General features: G+C 46.0%; 1 protein-coding gene across 1 annotated transcript in view; it reads right to left on the reverse strand.

Moving 5' to 3' along the window:
• LOC126262582 (transcription factor Sp8) overlaps nucleotides 1–21243 on the reverse strand; it is a 235667-nt gene that overhangs the window by 16350 nt on the left and 198074 nt on the right. The window contains exons 3-4 of the mRNA XM_049959322.1: nucleotides 9579–10091; nucleotides 4660–4977 (exon numbers count right to left, since the gene is read on the reverse strand). Of these exons, the coding sequence (XP_049815279.1) occupies nucleotides 4660–4977; nucleotides 9579–10091 (831 nt within the window). The remainder of the gene's footprint in view (nucleotides 1–4659; nucleotides 4978–9578; nucleotides 10092–21243) is intronic.

A 21243-nucleotide genomic window follows, 5' to 3' on the forward strand; every position in this document is an offset into this window, starting at 1 on the left:
CGGATTTACTTCCATCGTCAGTAATCCAAGTGCGAAGGTAGTACAGCTGGTATCGCTCTTGTCCTTGTGCTACCTTTGCACTTGGAATTGTGAGGACGAAAATAATTCCGAAACTCTTCACGCATACTCTGTGATCAATAAAGCCAATCTTCACCTGCTGTATGATTTTTTATGCGACTTAGCCAGCTTAACTAAAGCTCTACGCATGTTTGCTGGAATAGTCCATAGCCTCCAATGCGACTTCACTCACACTTTTATTAAAATAGGAAATAAAGTACTGATGCAAATAAACGAATACTGATGCAAGTTAATGAATTCTGATACTTGGGATGTACAACAACAGATGACAACAAATGTATCTTAAAAGAAGCAATGAAATAACTAAATAGGCCTTCAGAAATAAGAGTAATTTATTAACAACTAACCACCATAATACAGAAACAAGATATAAATTCATCGAGACTTTTATTTGGAGCATTTTGAGTTTTAGTTGCGCAGAGTGGACTCTAGGCAAACTAGAAAATAAAATAATTACAAGCAATAGAAAAGTGAATACCGAGGAAAACCACAAAAACATCCTGAACTGAGAGCAATTACACAGACCTTGACAAGAAAAACTAAATTAACTGGCCACCTAATTCGTCATAGCATATTCATAAAAGGAAACTTGTTATTGTTGTTGTTATTGCGGTCTTCAGTCCAGAGACTGGTTTGATGCATCTCTACATGCTACTCTATCCTGTGCAAGCTTCTTCATCTCCAAGTAACAACTGTAACCTATATCCTTCTGAATCGTTTAGTGCATTCATATCTTGGTCTCCCTCTAGGATTTTTACCATCCACGCTGCCCTCCAATACTAATCCCTTGATGCCTCAGAACGTGTCCTATCAACCGATTCCTTATTCTAGTCAAGTTCTGCCAGAAATTCGTCTTCTCCCCAATTCTGTTCACTACTTCCTCATTAGTTACGTGATCTACCCATCTAATATTCAGCATTCTTCTGTACCACGACATTTCGAAAGCTTCTATTCTCTTCTTGTCTAAACTGTGTATCTTTCATATTTCACTTCCATACGTGGCTACACTCCATACAAACACCTCCAGAAAAGACTTCCTGGCGCTTAAATTTATACTTAATGTTAACAAGTTTCTCTTCTTCAGAAATGCTTTCCTTGCCATTGCCAGTCTACACTTTATATTCTCTCTATTTCGACCATCACCAGTTATTTTGCTACCCAAATAGTAAAACCCATCTACTAGCTTAAGTGTCTCTCAATTTCCTAATCTAATTCCCTCAGCATCACCTGTGCGTACGGGATGAGAAAGAAAGACTGATTGTTGAGGACTGCATCGGACGAGATTTGAAAACCTGAGAGCTTAAAGGTAGATAGGGTAACATGCAAGACAGAAATCACAGCTAAAACATCGTGTACGAGTTAATAAGCGCGAATTTGTCTTGCATATTACGCATCCTCCCTCTTTAAGCTCTCAGGTTTTCAAATGGCGTCCGGTTCAGTCCTCAACAGTCTTTCCTTCTCATTCCGTCCACTAAGTGTCCCCTGATCCGGGGTTATGGGCGACATTTCCGAACTCTACCCCTTTTTCTAAATCTCAGCAGTTCTTTTCCTTCATCCTGTTTCTTTCCCCTTCAGCTCTTCTGGCAGTGGAAGGAGCCACTGGCTCCGAAAGCTTGCTCACTGTTAACACCTTTTATTTGTGTGTTCTCCTGGTGTCACTTAGTGCGTAAATTTTTTTATCTGTCCAATTACTTATATTTTCAGAAATATATTTGTCTACTCCCGTAACAAGAAGTCCATGACTACGTGGATTATAGAAACTCGGAAAGGCCCAGAAGGTCCTACACCCCAGAAACCCTCTTGTCAGAAATGACCATATCTCGAAACACAGTACAAAGTTTGAAAAGCATTCAAGTCGAAAGAAGAACTAAAAAGCCCGGAAGACCATTGACGGAAGACCAAATCACTCATTATAACGGGTGCAGGCATCGATATTGTCAGTACGCCGACAGTTTAATTTTCTACGAAATATTGGTATTCACGATAAATCGATGTTTGAAATTACAATGAAATCACTACGCTTAGATGCATACAGGCCTTGATATACGCCAATGGGAACAATCGCAAGTGTGTACCGCGACCGGTTCAAATGGTTCTGAGCACTATGGGACTTAACATCTCTGGTCATCAGTCCCCTAGAACTTAGAACTACTTAAACCTAACTAACCTAAGGACATCACACACATCCATGCCCGAGGCAGGATTCGAACCTGCGACCGTAGCAGTCGCGCGGTTCCGGACTGAGCGCCTAGAACCGCTAGACCACGGTGGCCGGCACCGCGACCGGGACTCGAACCCGGGATCTCCTGCTTACATGGCAGACGCTCTATCCATCTGAGCCACCAAGGACACAGAGGACAGTGCGACTGCAGGGACTTATCTCCGGCACGCCTCCCGTGAGACCCACATTCTCACGTTGTATGTCCCAAAAAATGGTTCAAATGGCTCTGAGCACTATGGGACTTAACATCTGAGATCATCAGTCCCCTAGAACTTAGAACTACTTAATCCTGACTAACCTAAGGACATCACACACAGCCATGCCCGAGGCATGATTCGAACCTGCGACCGTAGCGGTCGCGCGGTTCCAGACCGAAGCGCCTAGAACCGCTCGGCCACTCCGGCCGGCCCCAACTCATTGTCCTGCACTATATTCATAGTGCTCCTGCCCATTATACTCATTACTCGCGGCTTTTTGACGATTCCCGTAAGAGTTAGGGCACTGTGTGTGCATCCGCGCAGAAGAAGATGGTCAAATGGCCGGTGAGCATTATATACAGGGTGATTCAAAAAGAATACCACAACTTTAAAAATGTGTATTTAATGAAAGAAACATAATATAACCTTCTGTTATACATCATTACAAAGAGTATTTAAAAAGGTTTTTATTTACTCAAAAACAAGTTCAGAGATGTTCAATATGGCCCCCTCCAGACACTCGAGCAATATCAACCCGATACTCCAACTCGTTCCACACTCTCTGTAGCATATCAGGCGTAACAGTTTGGATAGCTGCTGTTATTTCTCGTTTCAAATCATCAATGGTGGCTGGGAGAGGTGGCCGAAACACCATATCCTTTACATACCCCCATAAGAAAAAATCGCAGGGGGTAAGATCAGGGCTTCTTGGAGGCCAGTGATGAAGTGCTCTGTCACGGGCTGCCTGGCGGCCGATCCATCGCCTCGGGTAGTTGACGTTCAGGTAGTTACGGACAGATAAGTGCCAATGTGGTGGCGCTCCATCCTGCTGAAATATGAATTGTTGTGCTTCTTGTTCGAGCTGAGGGAACAGCCAATTCTCTAACATCTCCAGATACTGTAGTCCAGTTGCAGTAGCACCTTCGAAGAAAAAGGGACCAAAAACTTTATTGGCTGAAATGGCACAGAAAACGTTCACCTTAGGCGAGTCACGTTCATACTGAGTTGTTTCCCGCGGATTCTCAGTGCCCCATATACAGACATTGTGACGGTTGACTTTCCCGTTAGTGTGGAAAATTGCTTCATCACTAAACACAATCTTTGAAACGAAAGATTCATCTGTTTCCATTTGAGCAAGGATAAAATCACAGAAATCGATTCTTTTAATCTTATCAGCTGCAGACAGTGCTTGAACCAATTTCAGACGATAAGGTTTCATAACTAACCTTTTTCGTAGGACTCTCCATACAGTTGATTGTGGAATTTGCAGCTCTCTGCTAGCTCTGCGAGTCGATTTTCCTGGGCTGCGAACAAATGCTTGCTGGATGCGTGCTACATTTTCATCACTCGTTCTCGGCCGTCCAGAACTTTTCCCTTTGCACAAACACCCATTCTCTGTAAACTGTTTACACCAACGTTTAATACACCACCTATCAGGAGGTTTAACACCATACTTCGTTCGAAATGCACACTGAACAACTGTCGTCGATTCACTTCTGCCATACTCAATAACACAAAAAGCTTTCTGTTGAGCGGTCGCCATCTTAGCATCAACTGACGCTGACGCCTAGTCAACAGCGCCTCAAGCGAACAAATGTACAACTAAATGAAACTTTATAGCTCCCTTAATTCGCCGACAGATAGTGCTTAGCTCTGCCTTTTGTCGTTGCAGAGTTTTAAATTCCTAAAGTTGTGGTATTCTTTTTGAATATACGGAGTTGCCGCAGTGGTTACACCGGTTCCCGTGAGATCGCCGAAGTCAAGCGCTGCCGGGCGCGGTCAGCACTTGGATGGGTGACCATCCAGGCCGCCATGCGCTGTTGCCATTTTTCGGGTTGCACTCAGCCTCGTGATGCCAATTAAGGAGATACTCGAGCGAATAGTAGCGGCTTCGGTCAAGGATACCATCTTATGACCGGGAGAGCGGTGTGCTGACCCCACGCCCCTCCTATCCGCATCCTCCACCGAGGATGACACGGCGGTCGGATGGTCCCGGTAGGCCACTCGTGGCCTGAAGACGGAGTGCTTATATATATGAAGATGGTATCTGTTCTTTCGGACATGTCATCTTCATATATAAATCGATGTTTCTTTGACAAACGTGAACGAGCTCCGGTAAGATCGAGAGCTGGCTTTAGTTGCCGTTAGACGAGACGATCGTACCTGCAGCAGATTGTGTCCGCCGGCGGCGGAAAGCAGGTGGTTGCTGGCGGCGAGCGTGTGGCTGAGCGTGGAGTAATCGGCGACGGAGGCGGCGGCGGCTGACGTGGCGGCGGCGGCGGCGTAGTTGGCGGCGGCCATCTGCGCGTGCGCCGTGGCGCCGCTCATGTCGAGCCAGCCGCAGCCGCCCGCTGCCGCCGCGGAGTGCACGTCCCACCACGCGTCGCCCGCCGCCTTCAGCGCCCCCGGGTGCGCCGCCGCCGCGCCCGGCATCGCGTTGAACGGCCACGACTCGTAGGGGTGCCGCGGGTACACGTCCACCTGCACCGGCAAAGACACACTCTGGAAACCGCGCACGTCGTACAGCGTCAACAGCCCCATCTGCATCTAACTACACAGGGTGTCCCAGAAATGTTACGACAATCTTATAGAGGGTGTCTTGAGGAACAAATCGAGGATAGTATCCCGTTCCAGAAACGTCATCCGACGACCCTACAGAGCGTCGAAGTTACAGGCGCCGGCGCCTGCCGCTAGGCAACCCCTTGGGCAGCGAACGTTACCGTGTACGTTGACTGACCATAGGCGGAGCGTCTCGCAGTGCTGTTTGCTATTCAGTGATCTCGACTGATTGCCACGAAAGCCAGTGGTGAGGGACGAGCTAGCTGAAGCGTCTGTGTTGTCTCATATGTAAACGATGCTCTGTTGCCTCGTTGGATGACGGTTTCGGTCACAGGTTCGCACTCGCAGTTAATTTTTCACTTGGAACCCTCTAAAATCAATTATTTTCGTTTGCTGTTGTTTCCAGTCCAAAGACAGCTTTGATGAAGTTCTCGATGCTACTCTATTCTGTGCTAGCTTCTTTATCTCCCAGTATCTTCTGCAACCCACATCCCTCTTAATCTGTTGAGGGTATTCTTCTTTCAGTCCTCCTCTACGATTTTTACCGTACGCACTGCCCTCCAATACTAAATTGATGACACCTTGATGCCTCAGAATATGTTGTACCAACCGATACTTTCTGGTATACAGGAGCAATATAAACTGCATTTGGAATCCTGTGTCTGCAAGCGCCATGGACCAAGGCATCAGGGCATCGCATTCGTGCGACTCAAGGTCCGCATACGCAGCAGCTATCCCCGTCCTCCTCGCAAGCGATCGTGGCAATCACTCGCGATCACTGAATAACAAACGACGTTCCGAGACACTCCGTCCACGCTCCATCGGCGTACAAAGCAATGCTTTCTGACGAAGGGGTGGCTTTTTGACAGGCGCTGCTAACTTCGACACTCTGTAGCACTGTTGGATGACGCCTCTGGAACGGGCCACTATCTTCGGTCAGCTCCTCAAGACACCCTCCACGACCCCTCAAAGTTCGCCGTAACATCTATGGGGCACTCTGTGTATCTTCATTACCATGAGCCATTTCTATTATTTCTCGAAGTATGCCACAACATGTCTGGGACATACTGGATTACTAAACGGCTGGAACGATCAGTAAGGCCAGTTGGAAGTTCCCTATCTAATGACTTCCAGGGGCAATAAAAACTTGATTTTCAACATAGTGTACGATTATTGACCAAATTTAAAAATTTAAGATCCTTCATAATCTACTCATTATGATGTATAATCTTACGGTGAAGGTTTAGCACAATAAGTCAAGTATTACAATTAGAGATTGCGTATATGTCTTGCGGAATCGTAATTCATGCTGCACAAATTACCCACACTACATTCGTCTACTATTTGAGAAAGCTAACACCCAGCGAATTAGATACAAATATGGCATTTCAGTCTTCGATCGCTGTTTTTTATTTTCAACGACCTGTTTCAGGGTAGCTGCACATCTTCAGATCATATATTGCAGTTACAGAGTAACTTGTCAGTACAGAACTATCGGTTCATCGTCATAACACATAAAAAATAGCGGACAAAGACTGAAATGCCAAATTTTTATTTAAAGAACGATCGCAGAAATCCCATTAAGACAATCATGTCTAGTTTTGATAAACATAGCGAATTTCTGCTATCTTTACACGTAATGTAAAACATTTTCGAAACTTTTTCTCGCTGACACCTCGACAAAATAATGAAAGGGAAAAAGTTAATCGCTTACTACGTTTTGGCTATTCGTGCAATAAAACTTCAGCGTTAGGCATAACGTCTTAATTTGTTACATATTTCCTACTAAATGTATTCGCCGTACATTTTGCATTTACTACTGAATGTACCAGCAAATTTATGTTATTGTACGACACATGGTTCAGACGACATTAATTCGTACACATTGAACACATTAAGATATGTAAAACAGATGTTTTATACCTGAGAGCCGGGGAGAAGGGGGGCAGCGTTTACTGGTTTCTATCGAATTAACAAGTCAGGGGCACACACGTCCAACTGTGGATTGGTAGGCACTAATAAATACACCACATCAGCTTCCTGGCTCTCATGGACCATATATTACCGACCAGCCGCCGTCTCACGTTCTGTTAATGACGTCATTCGGATGCATTACAGAGGGGTGGTGGTGGTGGGGGAGGGGGGGACGAAGGAGACGGGAGGGATCAGCTGTCGGCAATTCCGAGCCGTTATTTTTTGAGAACCCTGGTCCGCTCGTGGCAGTCAGACGCCATGACCACTACTTACTTTCAAAAGAGGATTCCTTTCTCCCCTTCATTCCTTGTTTTCACTCTCTTCTTGGACTGGCTTTCTCTACCATTGATATTCTTAAAAGAAAACTTCGTTTTTCAAAGTTGAAAGGAATTGTAACGTAAGACCGTTCTTCTTTCTAATGTAGTGAATTCTGTGACATAAGTGCTTTCTCATTCGTAACTAAACGTTTTGCGGGTAACCTTATAATATTACACGTTTACAAAAATCATATTACTGCGTCCTTAGAAAGTATGCTTTTTATTTAATTGAAATTTGCGTGAATGAAGGAAAAAAGCAAGTTCATGAAGTCAGTTGGCCTTCAGTGGCTTGTTTCATAAAAAAAAATCTCCTTGGTTACATGAAACATACATTAAATTTCCTTTCTCGTCCTAAATTCCAGTTCTCTAGGATTAGTAACTCCACCATTGAGTATTCCAAAAATAAACCCTTGTTTCTCAAAGGAAAAATGAGTTTCAAATGAAAGTGCATCTTCTTTCTAAAGTAAAGAATTGTCTTCATTCTGTTTGTGAGTTTCTGTCGTCCTCACTCAAACTATTGTTTCTTGATAATGATGAACTCTTAAATCTTTATAAAAATTAAATACTTCCTGCCACAGAAACAATGATTTTGCTATGAAGGTGGACCTTGCCTGAGCATAGGATGGCTTTTTCTTAACGACAGCCATTTTGCTGCATTATCTTTCCTTTTATTTTGAAGCAGACACTTTATTTCATAAATTATGAATTAGCTAATTTCGCCTGCTTGGGCATTGTTGAGCTGCAACATAATAAACACTGTTATGCTTGCATGATGTTATATTTCACACATCGGTGTGCGGAAAAAAATTAAATATGCGATTTCACTTTAATAGTTACGCTTGTACATTTCAATGTATTATGCATGCTGGGTTGGTGGAAAAACGCGCGTTAACAGAAGCACTTTCCTTGTTCTCTATTTTGATTTATCAACTCGGGTAGTAGTGCCCGTAAAACGATGGTTTTCCGAAACCTTTATCAGGAGCGCCATGACATGTCGCACGCTACTATATGGCTCGTAACATCCTGCAAGAACAGCAGTTTTTCTTGTGATGTAAGTTGATAACAGGAAAGGGAGCGAAACATAGTACTGAAATTATTTTTCTGGTGTATCAGTACTTGAAACAGTGTTCCCCCCTAGGTCGTTACACATGATAAATGCTGCACACGGCCCAATGTAAACTTTAATTAAATACTGAAACAGATAGCTTTTTTTCTAGATATTGGAAGACCATTCTGTCTCTTGTCCCTAACTGACATATGCCCTCTGAGATAATGCAGCGTCTTTTTCAGAAAACAATCAAAGAACTTTCATATTGCTATTTCTCTGAGTAAGATAATTGGTTTCTCTTTAAGGCCCATTTTTTCCCGCGAAACTCAGTGTTTGGTTTCTATGGAGATTGCGCGCTGCCGGAAGTCCAGGGATCGCCTTATGTCGTGTCACAGCCTGTGAGGTATTGGCTGCCGGACCGAAACACATTAAGCGGGCATTCAAAGGCGCACATCTGTTTGCCGCGAATATGGTGTGGACATTTGTGACGTTCGTCCATGCATGTCGTAATTTCTGATTCTTTTCCGCTCTTGCATTCCATTTGACTTCGTGTCCTTTTATGTCTTTCTTTTGGTAGCCGGAGTGAGAGTGTGGGTGAGGGCACGGGGGGGGGGGGGGGGGGGGGAGGAGGAGAGGGCGCAGTGCCACCTACGACCCGACCTCCAAAAAAAGATATCCACATTGAGGTTGGACAGTTGTCAAAAAAATGCATCATCTGCACCACTCCTCTACCTAGCGAACACTTGCTTCACTCACACCCTGCTCTGTTGTAGAAATTGCCTAAAACTCGAGGAAGACATTTTAATGAGACATTTAAGCATATGAGATATATGTATATCTTGATTTTAGTGTCAATATGCGTGTTACTAAGTACAAAGTATGTGTGTACACGGTGGATAGTGTAAGGAAGCTCTCCATACTTTCTTTTCAAGATCTATAACTTCCACAATATTGTGTCACGCTTTAAAGCTAGTAAACGGAAAAAATATTTGTAACTCATTTAACCAGTACTATATTCTTAGGAAATACTGATAATAATAATGATCTTTTAACAAAAATTTAGTTTCGTGACTGAAACATAATGCAACCCTTTTATTTAATATCCCACTCACAAAAAAAAAAGAATCATTTTGTTTTTGAGGGGGTAACTATCCCCAGGGTGAGAAACAACGGTGCTTACGAACCTTCCCCAGAAGAGCTGCCTGATGCGCAGCGACGGCGGCGCCTCCGCCCCCGCCGCCGCCTCCAGGCGTGCCTCCGCCCCCGGCTCCGCCGCCAGCTTCTGGCGACGTGGTCATGGGCTGCCCGGGGAAGTAGAGGTCTCCGCCAGAGGAGACGGGCGCGCCGTATCCGCCAGCCGACGAGACGCCGACGCCGACGGCGCAGCCAGCCGTCGTCATGACGGGTCGACCCGCGTAGCTGGCGCTCGAGCTGACGGCCATGGAGCGCGCCACGCCGCCCGCGCCGCCCACGCCGGCGCCGTTGTTGTTGTTATTGTTGTTGTTGTTGCCGCTGCCGCCGCCCGGCGCGCCACTGGCGCCGGTGGTGGCGGCGCCGCCCTGCTGCGGCGACTTCTTCCAGGGGTGGAAGCCTTTGCCGACGGCGGCGTCGGCCAGCGGGGGCGGCGACTTGCTGGACAGCTTGTTGCACTGCGCCGCCAGCATCGCTAGCGGCGTGCCGCGCAAGCTCGGGTGATCCTGTCAACAAATTGCGCGCCAGTGAGTTACCGTACCCATCAAGAGTTTCTGCACATCACTATAATTTCAGTTTCAAGGGCTAAAAACATTACCATCAGTTTGTTATTTCCATAAAATAAGTAACGCCGTATGGCACTGTCGGGTGGAATACCCCGAAGGACTGGCTGATACACGTAACTACAAAGGCTTTTGTATCGTTCGCGCACTGTGGCACATTTCCACAGCAAAGAGAGTTGTGTGTTTAAGTATCTAATAATGGTAGGGTGCTGTAATGTGTGTAGTGTGGGCTCACGATTGTGTTGTATGATGATGATGATGAAATTACCTGGCAGATTAAAAGTGTGTGCCGGACCGAGACTCGAACGCGGGACCTTTGCCTTTCGCGGGCAAGTGCTCTACCATCTGAGCTACCCAAGCACGACTCACGCCCCGTCCTCACAGCTTTACTTCCGCCAGTCCCTCGTCTCGTACCTTCCAAACTTAACAGAAGCTCTCCTGCGAACCTTGCAGGTCTAGCACTCCTGAAAGAAAGGATATTGTAGAGACATGGCTTAGCCACAGCCTGGAGAATGTTCTCAGAATGAGATTTTTACTCCGCAGCGGAGTGTGCGCTGATATGAAACTTCCTGGCAGATTAAAACTGTGTGCCGGACCGAGACTCGAACTCGGGGCGTGAGTCGTGCTTGGGTAGCTAAGTTGGTAGAGCACTTGCCCGCGAAATGCAAAAAATGGTTCAAATGGCTCTGAGCACTATGGGACTTAACTTCTGAGGTCATCAGTCCCCTAGAACTTAGAACTACTTAAACCTAACTAACCTAAGGACATCACACACATCCATGCCCGAGGCAGGATTCGAACCTGCGACCGTAGCAGTCGCGCGGTTCCGGACTGCGCGCCTAGAACCGCTAGAGCACCGCGGCCGGCGCGAAATGCAAAGGTCCCATGTTCGAGTCTCAGTCCGACACACAGTCTTAATCTGCCAGGAAGATTCATATCAGCACACACTCCGCTGCAGAGTGAAAATCTCATTCTGGAGATTATGATGATGATGAGACAAGGGAGAGGGTGAAACGCTGTGCCGGCACATAGCCTATTCGTCTCGAAGAGGGCAGACGATCACAAAGCGTCCATCCGACGGACGGATCACCATCAACAGTGTCACACGTCCTCACTTCTTAAGACACTGCGGAGAGGTTTGGAATTTAATCCACGACACTGGCGCAAATGCTGGTGATCAAGGACTCCCTCTTCTCCTTTGCCCTAATGCAAAGTAAAAGTAGCCAATAGCGCGTACAGTACTCAGGCGCTCACCTATCTATGTACTGTCTACGGCCGACGTTGCGTAACTTCGGTGATGTATCGAGGTCCAGTGCATTCATCGAGTAAACGTTTTTGGCTACTCCCATTAGGTTGAATAATCTAGACGTGAGCTGTAACATTTACATCCACATACGGTGCGTGGAGAAGGGTAATTCTGGTTCCACTATCATTCCCCCTTTTCCTGTTCGCAAATGGCGCGTCGGAAGAGTGATCGTGGGTGTGCTATGATATTAGCTCTAATTTCTTGATCTTCTGCTTGTGATAATTTCTCAAGGAAGTAATTATTTTATCTGATACTTTCACACTGTGACTAGTATTTGGTGAGCACCTCGGTAATGTTCTCGTGCCACCTAAACAAGCCGCTCTTTGTTGAGTTTTGTCTATTTCTTTTATTAATTTAACCTAGTAAGAGCTTCTGATTTATGAGCAACACCATAGAAGCGGTGTATCAAGCGTTCCGTAAGCCACCTCTTCCATCGATGATTCACATTCCCTAAAAATTCTTCCAGTGAATCTCAGTCTGACATCTGTTGATCCTACAGTTTGTTCGATGTGGTCACTTCAGATTAGGTCGCTCCGGATGGTTACTCCTAGGTCTATTACGGTATTTATTGTCTCCAGCTGTTTGACGCCAATAGTCTAATCGTACAGTAGTGGGTTTAGTCGCCTATTTGTACGCAGTATGTTATAGTTGTTTACTTGCAGAGTCATCAGCCTGTCCCAACACGAATCATCGATCCTCTGCACGCCTTCCTGAATTCGCTACACTCTTCTGCCGTTACTACCTGGTTATAGACAGTGCATCATCTGCGAACAGCCTCGTGGGCCGGCTGGTGTGGCCGAGCGGTTCTAGGTGCTTCAGTCTGGAACCTCGCGACCACTACGGTCGCAGGTTCGAATCCTGTCTCGGGCATGGATGTATGTGATGCCCTTAGGCTCGTTAGGTTTAAGTAGTTCTAAGTTCTAGGGAACTGATGAACTCCGAAGTTAAGTCCCATAGTGCTCGGAGCCATTTGAACCATTCTGAACCAGCCTCGTAGAGTTACCGACGCTATCCACTAGTTATTTAAAACACACTGTAAACACTAACCATCAGAAGAGACCTAAAGAGAAATGACGGTATAAAACAAACTACAGGAGAAACAGATGGCAAACCGAGATCCACTGGAAGAATTTTAAGAAAATTTTAATAGTCAGCGGAAGAAATGGCTTACATAACATTTTTGACTATCGCATTCACACTTCCTTCGGTAGTCCTAAAAAAATATTTACATCTGTCCATTTTATTCCTTTAAAAGTGACGTGCTGAGTTCTGTCTCAAGGAAGTCCTAAATTCAGTCACAAATCCAGTCCGATACTCGGTAAGGGTCGTAAGTTGTTCACTAAAAGACGAAATGAAATACCTTCCTGAAGACTGAAGATACGGCATCAACCTCGGCACCGATGTCCACGCCGCTGTGGGTCTCATCGCCAAACAGAGTGAATTGAGAGTCGGGAAGTCTCTGTTTGCGTAATCTAGTTGACTTTTACAGAGGTGATTTTCATTGTCCAAAACTTGGTAGCACGTGAACAGAGAACATGTTCCATACTTCTATAACAGATTTACCACAGCGATATGGGCGTAACACTACCATGTTTGGGAGCACAGAGGCTACTTTCATACAAATTTTTCACTTAGCTGTGTTTGTTGTTTACTTTATTTGCGGTGCATTTCATTTTCGATTATCGTGCCTACGTGCAGCGGGATGAAGCTGTAAAATGCTACGGAAAGAAACTAAACAACAACCTCTACTGAGTGGAAAATTGTATTTCAAAGGGAAGAACACTGCAACAGTTCAAGCTGAGTTAGTGAAACAATGCACCGTAAATGACACACAGGTTCGGCGATGGAGATGCATGAAGTATGGTCAGTAAATAACGAAGAACCAAGTGGAACCATCTCTCTGCGAAGAATCGGGAATCAGAAGAGAAGTATAGATCCTGGTGCTCGAATACCGGCGCATCACAATCGAGGCGATAGTGGAAGAAGTGAAAATGAGTTACGGATACGTTTTCAGCATCTTACACAACATTCCGAACATTACAAAGGTCGCCGCTTGCTGGGCTCTGCGATTGCTCACACCAGTTCAAAAAATCAGACGAGACGAAGCAACAGTGGAGATGCTGCAGCTGTCTTAGGGCGATCCAGACGGCATCTTTAGTTGCCTCTTCACTATCCTCGAGTGCAGGGTTTATCACCATCGTTCTGAGACAGATGAGCAAAGCAAGTAGTGCCAACATGTGGGCTCAGCAGCACCGAAAGAGGCGAAGACCCATTAATCATCGTAGAATGTGATGTTGAGTGTTTCCTGGGACTACCAGTTGTAATGCAACAGATTACTCTTATAAGGGCCGAACCGTCACAGGAGCGTATCACCTGATCACAGGTGATAAATTCTGGATTTTTGAGTACGATCCTGAGACAAAATGGCAGAGTGAAAAGTGGCATACTGAGACATCTCTTCGACCAAAGATAATTCGAATGAGCAAACCTAAGATCAAAACAGTGCTGATTTGCTTCTTTGACATTAAGAATATTTGTTACTCCGGGACAAAGTGAAAACAAGGTGTTTTACAAAGAAGTCCTTGAAAGGCTGAGTAAAATGGTAAACTGCGAGAGACCAGATATTGCAAACAAGTGGATGCTGTGTCATGATAACGCCCCATGTCAAACAGCAACTTCCACCACGGAACTTTTGACCTCAAAAGGCATTCCTGTTGTTCCACAGCTCCCCTATTCACCTGATCTCAGTCTTTGTGACATTTCCTTTTCCCAGAATTGAAAAATTCGTTGAACGACTACGGAGAAAATTCAAAAGAATGTGACTGACATATTAAAGGCCCTACCAGTTGAAGTCTTTCAGCGCTGTTACCAAGACTGGCACCTACGCCGAAAGGAACTACTTTGAAGGGGACAATATTGTTGTTGAAAAAAAAAATCTTTATGAGTTAAAAAAATCAGTCTCATTACTTTTCTCACACACCTCGTAAATATGACTGTGAGCGAAGTTCGCTTGTACAGACAGAGCCGGGGAAACCCCGGGGGTGGGCGTCGCATTACACAAGGGACTATTTCGCAGAGCAGTAAAGCCGAGGAGAGCGTCGTCGTCTCGGAGGCGAGACGGCGCGCGGGGGACGCCGGGAAGCCATTAGCAGGCTGGAGCTGCGGGCCACGCCCCCTACTTACTGCAACCCTCCGAGCCGTTAGCTAAACCAACCCCAGCGCGCGACCTCTGGCGGCGCCCACTGGAGCGTGATCTACTGTCGCGGCCCCCGCGGCATATGGCCGTAATGTATTCATACAAGCGGCCCGGGGAGCCGGCAAATTGCGGGATCACCGCATCCATCAGGGGACCGCCCGCCGTCCAGGGGCCCGGAAGCTGGCCGCGTGGCCGCAGCGGGCAGCCGCGCTCCCGCCGGCCGCCTAATGCGTTCGCCACTTAGCCGCCGTGATTCCGGCTATCAGCGGTCGTCCGCCGGACCTCGAGTGTTCCCGCGGTTCCGTCTGCGGTCCTCCGCTAATTTCATGGACGCTGAAGCCATACAGACAGGACCGCTCGAGGGAATCTGAGGGAAGGAGGGTATTAAGAATCATTTGAACATTTGCAAACTGGTCCCTTCAACCCCCCACAAACCAACCAACCAACAATGGATCTTTCACTCTTTAGTGTAGTGTCTGATGGGTTGGAAGAGTTACGTCTCTCGATAGTATCCCCTGCGGACAGTAAAAATCCGTCTGTGTTCTACCTTGGCAGCTCGCGGAAGCCGAACCGTTTGTGTTGATGACCAGTAGATTGCCTTTCAGGGGGAAATGCTGCGCGAGTTGCGGCAAACACGGAAGCTGTCGCAGCACAGGAGAACGATCGAACACCCAAGTCTGCAAGAGAAGCATAATGACATCATGGAAGCCGAGAGATAACGTCATACTAGTGACAAAGCAGAGTGTAGCAAGGAAGGCTATGTAGAACGCAACAACAAGTATTTAGGTGGCGAGGCAGCAGAAAACAGCCACTGAAAAATGAAGTGAAAGTCTGAAGTCACTAGAAGAGCGAAAACCTGCGGGAAAGAACCAGGACACATAATGTTACAGCCAGCCCCATCGCTGCAGAGCGCAGAGGAAGTTTCTACATAAATATCCCAGCCTTCTTAACAAATGTCTGATTGCCGAGTGCTGGTTGCCTTCTGTTCAGTTTATAGTCTCAGCCCTTGTGGCAGTCGTAGTTATCCAGTGCGAAGGGAGACTATGGAGGTCGACCCTGCTGTCTCCATTCGTCTATGGATCACGTATCCGGGTGAGTGCGATTGCTACGGTCGCAGGTTCGAATCCTGCCTCGGGCATAGATGTGTGTGATGTCCTTAGGTTAGTTAGGTTTAAGTAGTTCTAAGTTCTAGGGCACTGATGACCTCATATGTTAAGTCCCATAGTGCTCAGAGCCATTTGAACCATTCCTTTTTTTTTTTTTTTTTTTTTTTTTTTTTTTTTTTTTTTTTTTTTTTTAAGGCGCTGCTGCTACCGGCTGCACTGCCAACTCTGAGACAACGTTGATGCGGAGCGGAGGCCGCCGTCACCTTGCAGGTCTGTTGGGGGCTAGACGTGCTTGATCTGGATACTGTCCGTGTCATCTGCTCTGGAGAAAAGGGATTTGAGGGGGGGGGGGGGGGGGGCATGCTGCTGCTGTTGAAAGCCGACCTCTGTGAGCCAGCGAGTACTTTAGCTGGACCTGTTGCCTGACACCTGACTGCAAATCTTTGACTTCAGTCAGTGCACTTTGGTGATCGATTTGTATAGCTGAAGTCCACCGCAGTCCACGAGTCGACGGCCGCCCCGTCACGTAACAGCAGCCACACGACACGCCGCTGTGCTGGTGGTACTGTTGTCGAGCACGTGCCAGCCTTCTACTGCTGACGAGGCTCTGCACCACCGACCCGACTGTGGCGCGGTGCTTTGGAAGATAATCCTGTGTTACTGCCTACTAAATGTGTTATTGTCAATGTTTCTTCTCTTAGTGCTCTCGAGCGTGAATAGATTCTAACCACCACATCCCACCCGGCTCTCTCCTGACAGCTATCGGAGTTTGGAACCAGACTCCGAGAGAACTTTTTGGTACGCTATAGCTGTGTCAAGGAACGGGACTCGAACCAACAACGTAGCCTTTCTTGGGTTGATCTAGCTATCCAGGCACGACTCACGACCTTCCTTCGCAACTTCAGTTCTACAGCTACAACTATACTCCAAAAGCCACCTTACAGTGGGTGGATGAGGGTATCCCTGATAGCACTGTCGTTTTTCCCTTCTCTGTTCCATCTGCGTATGTTGCTTCATAAGAACGACTGTCGATAAGCTTCTGAATGAGCTCTAATTTCTCTGATTTTCTCATTTTAGCCATTTTAAGAAAAATACGTGGGAGGTAGTACTAAGATTCCCGAATCGTCTTCGAATGTAATGTCCATACGCGGTATGCAGCGCCTGTCTCCTAGCGACTGCTACTAGAATTTGCTGAGCACCTCCATAACGTTCTCTGGCTAGTTAAACGATCCTCTGGCGAAACGTTCCACTCTTAATTGGATCATCTCTATGTCTTCTGTTAATCCTATTTGGTAAGGGACAGAGACGCTTAAGCTATACTCAAGAATCGGTCAAGTGTCTTGTAGATCACACTGTCCCGGATGTACTACGTTTCCTTAAGGCTTCTGCAATGAATCTCAGACTCTTATCAGCTCTTCCTACAATTACTTTTATGTGGTTGCTTGAGGCGGTTACTCCTAGGTATTTTACGGCTGCTGCTGTTTCTAGTTGTTCTTGTAAAATAGAGTAGTCGAACAGTGATGGTACTCTTCGTCTAGTTACGCCCAGTATTCTACATTTATTTACGTTCAATGGTAGATTCCAGTCCCTGCTTCAATCGTCGATCATTTGCATGACGCTACAGTTTTCTGGCGTTGCAGCTTTTTTGTACACAACAGCATCGTCTACAAAATGGCTTGTGGAGCTTCTGAAGTTATCTACTAGATCATTTATATAAAAAGTGTAATGGGTGTAAGTGCAGATATTTGTATTGGTGACTGAGGACGGTGCACTGAGCAACATTTCATCAGGATTTACGTCATTTGCAGACTAATAATTATAGCCATTACAAGTCACATGTTTTTAGCTTAGTTAGTACCTCCTAGTGTATTTGACAAGAGCAAGCCAGGCGTTGAAGTGTGGACAAGTCGACACAAACCTGTTAGTCAATACTGACAGGCGTAATCCATTTAGTGGTGCAGTACGACCGTGCAGAAAACATAAGGGCGTAAAGTTTGTGCAGTGTTTGTTGGAAGACTGTTTGACAGAGAGGAGAAACAATGAACACAGTGATGTGTGTAAATATTTAGGCACCACATATAAAAATATCTTCACTTATACGCGTTATAAACTGTAAAGCCGGCCGTTGTGGCCGAGCGGTTCTAGGCGCTTCAGTCTGGAACCGCGCGACCGCTACGGTCGCAGATTCGAATCCTGCCTCGGGCATGGATGTAGGTATGTGATGTTCTTAGGTTAGTTAGGTTTAAGTAGTTCTAAGTTCTAGGGCACTGATGACCTCATATGTTAAGTCCCATAGTGCTCAGAGCCATTTGAACCATTTTGACCGACCTGTAAATTTTACACTATAGTGGCCTTATCCCGAACAGTCCCTTGGGGAACTCTGGAAATTATCCTTACACCTGTCAATTTCGTCCCGTTTAGAATACCCTATCGACTTTCATATCCTAGAAACTGCTGAATGCAGTCACCCAACAGGAATGGTGCTAGGTAATTTCGTATTTTGTTCACTAAAGAACAGTGCCGAGTTGTATCGAATGTCATCCAGAAGTCCGGGAACACAGCATCAGCCTCGAGGCCTTCGAGTACGGCAGTCTTGATTGAATGGATGAACATACGAGCTGAGTTCGCATGGTGTCTGGTTCCGTAATCCATGATGGATCTTATAGATTAGCGTTCTACCAGTCCTCTGTCCTACTTTCCCAAACGAAAGACTGGTATAGTGGATCACTCCAAGCTCGCCTACCGTATGCATGGCTCTTCATTTCTTCAAACTACTTCCATTTGAGCCAGTTAACCGCAATAAAACCTACGTCTCCCGCTGCAAATTTTCACATCTCACATTTCCCTCCATTATAAAATAATACGATTTCTTAACCTTTCACGATACATTCTATCAGTCGATTCCTTCTAAATCCTCTTCTTGAAAATAAGGGTATCTCGGAGAAACGACTTTGATGCAGCCTGGGTTCTTCCTAGAATGAATACTTCTTTTCACAGTGTAGTGTGTACATGGGAGCCTCCGGTATTAAACGCGACGGCAAGTTGATACATGTATCAGTGATAACGGTGAACTTTCCAATATTTCACGTACATAAAGGTTTAATGTCGTGTCCTCGTGTATTCTGTCCCTGTCTATTCCCCGTCATTAATTTGCTATGAAGAAGTAGAAAATACAAGTAATGCGTTTCTGGGCCCTCGTTGTACATCATATTCCCGTCTCCTGAGTATGAAAAACGTGTCCTGAAAGTCTTGTGACACTCTGTATAATAATCATGATTTCGCCGGCCGCGGTGACCGAGCGGTTCTAGGTGCTTCAGTCCGGAACCGAGCGACTGTTACAGTCGCAGGTTCGAATCCTGCCTCGGGCATGTATGTGTGTGATATTCTTAGGTTAGTTAGGTTTAAGTAGTTCTAAGTTCTAGGGGACTGATGACTTCAGATGTTAAGTCCCATAGTACTCAGAGCCATTTGAGCCATAATTATGATTTCAGTATCTCTCTTAAAATGTGCGGAAGGCATCTCTTGAAACGTTTCCAACTAGACGACATTGAACGTTTACTTATTTTGAGTACCGTTGCTTTCATACGCAGAAAATCTTGGAATACGACAGTCACGTAAACAGAGGCACATTTTGTCACACGATCACGAGAATGTCACTTATAAAACAGAATTCATTACGCATTTCTAGCAAACTTGTGTTATTGTGGGCTTCAGTCCCAAGACTGGTTTGATGCAGCTCTGCACATTAGCCACACGGTAAAAACCAATGCCGTCAGAAAGAATTACCGCTGCAGTTTCCCGTTGCTTTCCGCCCTTCATAGTACTAGTATAGGAAGACCATGTTGGAGTAGGTTACGAGGCCGGATCATTCAACTGTCCAGACGGGTTCCCCTGCAACTACTGGAAAGGCTGCTGTCCCTCTTCAGAACCACAGATCAGTCTGGCCTCTCCACAGACACCCTTCAGTGTGGCTACACCTACCGTACCGTCATCTGTATCGTTGAGGCACACATGTCACCTCACCAAATCTAGGTCCACACCAAATATGCAGTCCTAACATACGCGAAGGATGCCCTAAAAAGTGCCGAAAAAGAAACACCGAGGAAAAAGTCCAAAGAATTTAGTTGCAATAGATATGAAAACGACAGAGGTCTACCGAGGCTTCCGGGTTTCCCCGCTTTTAACGCACCATCTGTCAGGTTGCTTACGGCGGACCGCTCCTGGGCCGCGTTGTCGCGCTGAGTGTATCGATCGCCGCGAACAATGGCGGTGCTCGGCGGCGGCGTGTCCACTCGCCGAAAACACCGCTACCTGCTGCAGCTGCGCGTAAACACCGTACCACAATGCCCCGAGGGTGTCCGCTCGCAGGAAGCTCTGCACTCCCACTGCTTAGCACCACGTGTTCGTACGCGATAACCAGAATGTCAAAACACAGTGCATCTAACAAGGGAACCTCCGCATCGCAACCCCCTCAGATTTAGTTATAAGTTGGCACACTGGATAGGCCTTGAAAAACTGAACACAGATCAATCGAGAAAACAGGAAGAAGTTGTGGAACTATGAAAAAAATAAACAAAATATACGGAAGATAGGCAACATCAAGGAGAATGTAAGCTCAGGAGCGCCGTGGTCCTGTGGTTAGCGTGAGCAGCTACGGAACGAGAAGTCCTTAGTTCAAGTCTTCACTCGAGTGAAAAATTTAATTTTTTAGATAATCAACTAAGCTCTCCAAAATTCCAGGACAGGTACAGATTTTCTTGGACATATGAAGGACTTGACGGTCTACACACGGAAAAACTGAAATCGTTAAAAACATGACAGAGCACAGGGAAAACTGTGTGACTGTGAAACTGTTGCATTCATTTGTTGCAGTTTATGTGACAAACTCTTATGTTTTCACTACTTTTTTGGGAGTGATTATCACATCCACAAGAAAACATAAATCGGGAAAGGTAGAAGAATCTTTTTACCCATTCGCCAAGTGTACAAGTTAGGTGGGTCGAGAACATATTCCTGTCATGTGACGCACATGACGTCACTAGTGTCGTATAGAATATATCAGACGTGTTTTCCTGTGGAGGAATCGGTTGACCTATGACCTTGCGATCAAATGTTTTCGGATCCTATTGGAGAGGCACGTCCTTTCGTCTACTAATCGCACAGTTTTGCGGTGCGTTCGCAAAACACAGACACTAAACTTATTACAGTGAACAGAGACGTCAATGAATGAACGGACAGATCATAACTTTGCGAAAATAAATTTTCACTCGAGGGAAGACTTGAACCAAGGACCTCTCGTTCCGCAGCTGCTCACGCTAACCACGTGACCGCGGCGCTCCTGCGATCGTATTATCCTTAATGTTGCTTATCTTCCGCATTGACCACTCAGTTTGTATATTTTGCTTATTTTGTTCATAGTTCCACACGACTTCTTCCTGTTTTCTCGATTGATCTGTGTTCAGTTTTTCAAGGCCTATCCACTGTCCC

Source organism: Schistocerca nitens, chromosome 1 (assembly GCF_023898315.1).
Source record: "Schistocerca nitens isolate TAMUIC-IGC-003100 chromosome 1, iqSchNite1.1, whole genome shotgun sequence".
NCBI classification, from domain to species: domain Eukaryota; kingdom Metazoa; phylum Arthropoda; class Insecta; order Orthoptera; family Acrididae; genus Schistocerca; species Schistocerca nitens.